This window comes from Notothenia coriiceps, unplaced genomic scaffold (assembly GCF_000735185.1).
Source record: "Notothenia coriiceps isolate Sejong01 unplaced genomic scaffold, NC01 NC01_scaffold00034519, whole genome shotgun sequence".
In the NCBI taxonomy this organism is placed as follows: Eukaryota; Metazoa; Chordata; class Actinopteri; order Perciformes; family Nototheniidae; genus Notothenia; species Notothenia coriiceps.
The window spans coordinates 1316-3491 of NW_011367220.1; the positions used below are offsets into that span (position 1 = coordinate 1316).

The 2176-nt window shown below is 41.4% G+C and overlaps 1 protein-coding gene across 1 annotated transcript; it reads right to left on the bottom strand.

Moving 5' to 3' along the window:
- Nucleotides 1-255: 255 nt before the first annotated feature.
- Nucleotides 256-1305, bottom strand: LOC104962263 (golgin subfamily A member 3-like). The gene is made up of 2 exons (XM_010790686.1): nucleotides 1142-1305; nucleotides 256-412 (listed from the first exon to the last, which is right to left on the bottom strand). The coding sequence occupies exons 1-2, from the start codon at nucleotides 1225-1227 to the stop codon at nucleotides 256-258; spliced, it is 243 nt and encodes an 80-aa protein (XP_010788988.1). The 5' UTR covers nucleotides 1228-1305.
- Between the last annotated feature and the right edge of the window lie 871 nt (nucleotides 1306-2176).

Consider the following 2176-nt stretch of genomic DNA (forward strand, 5'->3'; position numbering starts at 1 on the left):
TTATTTCTTGTTTTTTTTATTCTTACCTAAAGGGTGAGGTTTAATGTTATTTGTAAAATGTGAAATATGACCAAGCTGTCTGATTGTGTTGTAGTCAATGTATTGCATGTTGTGTTAAGTATTGTTCTACTATGACAAGGAAAGGTCATTGCTGTCCAAACAGGTTTAATACTTAGTTATCCTAAATCAAATCTGCATTGTGCTTATCATATCATCAAGTGTTGAGATATTTAAATAAAAGCCATCATTCATATTTCATTTCAAGTCTGAGTCTCTTACCTCTTGGTTGGTGAGCGGCTGCTTGGACAGCTCCTCGTCCAGCTGTTTCTGCAGGATCTGCAGCTGGGAGTGGGCTTCAGAAAGCTCCTCCTGGAACCTGGAGACCTCCTGAGAATGCTGCTCATCCTGAGACCTGCAGAGAAACACATATTCAATCATACATATCCGAACCTGAGCCCCATCTTAGACTCTATGCCCGCGGTTCCCAACCTTTTCAACTCGGGGCCAACTTAAGAATCAACATTTTCGTTTTCGTGGCCCACATTCAACCGTAAACAATACGGAGGCTAAATAAAGTTCTGATTGGTCGATTCAGAACATGTGACACGTTGTTAATCCAGTAGAACAGACCGCTGTGAAGGACTGTGATGACCGTTGCTAAGGAGGATCGAGAAAGAGAAAGGAAAGGAGGTTCAAATTAAAAAAAAATCTTAATAATGAAAATGTTTCCACACAAATTATAATGTTTTGCAAATTATTTGGCGTGGCCAGAGGTTGGGAACCGCTGCTCTATGCATTACATTAATGCATAGAATGTACACAATATCTATTTTCTTTATTATTGCACATATTTTATTCCATTCTATTTCAATGTAAATACTGCTTTATTCAACTATATTTTTTTAATGTTATTATAGTTTTCTTAAAATAGTTCTCTATCTGTGTTTTTAAATGTTGTTTTACTTCTTAGTATGCACCACGACACCAAGTCAAAGTCCTCCTACGTGTCAACCTACCTGGTAATAAACCTGATTCTGATTCGGATTCATTTCACAGATTTTGCAACACACCAACCGATTTTTGTTTTTCAAAGTATCTACAAAAAGTGACTGTATGCTTACATGTTGTCAGATGCACTTACTGTAGTTTGTGGGATTCCCTCTGCAGAGCTTTCACCAGGTCCTCTTTGGCCTGCAGGTCCTTCTTGATCTCTGACAGCTCCAACATGGCCGCCCTGTAGTGCCGTCTGTTGTGAGCCGCCTCTGCCTTTGCCGCTGCCACCTAGGAGACAAAACATCCGGTCAACCCCCAAGATGCTCCACACACGGGACCAGACTTACTACAGATCACAATTACGCATTTCTATTCTTAGAGGCTTCTTATAGAGCGGTGCAGTGATGACGTATTTTTGTAGGCCGACCCGGAAGTAAGCTGCGCATGGGTTCCCTCGACAAAAACGGGATTTCTCCATAGGATTTTGGAATATTGTAAAAATCAAGATCTGTGGAAAACGAACCTGTTTGATAAATGCACTTTTTGTTCAGCCGGATAATCTACACGTCTACCAGGGTAGGATTTTCACCGGCGGCCATGACGCCCATGCCGTCATTGCCCCTCGGTCTGGCCGTGAAGCCCCGAAAATAATTGTACGTCCTACGGCCACTGATACTGTTAAAATCTCGAAGTTGCTTTAAAAGCGTCAGAACAGTGGTTTCTGAACTGCATTATGCTGCGTTCACAACGGATGCGATGCGAATATTCTCATCGCTCTAACCTGGACTTTCACCACGGCTGTCAGCTGTTTAGTCCTGTCATTCAAACGCTGGAGAGGGGGCGGGGCTTATATCCATGTAAATACTGTGGTGGAAACCAACCACAACTAAATTAACCTATTTTACCGTCATTTCATTGTAATACACGTTTCAAAATGATGCTGAAGTAACTAAATATTGATAACGGTTAGTACCAACCATGCTTTAATGCTTTGACAAGTTTGGAGACAAGACGGCATGCGAAAAACCTTTTAAAATGCGCGTTTTCTGAATGGAGACCGGATCGATCAGGCTAAACTAACGTTGTAGCTGCTCCGTCCAAACTCACAACAACACCTAAAGACAGAATTAAAGCAGCGACTGTATTCTTCATGACACAAACAATCTGTGGTTTGTACATCTTT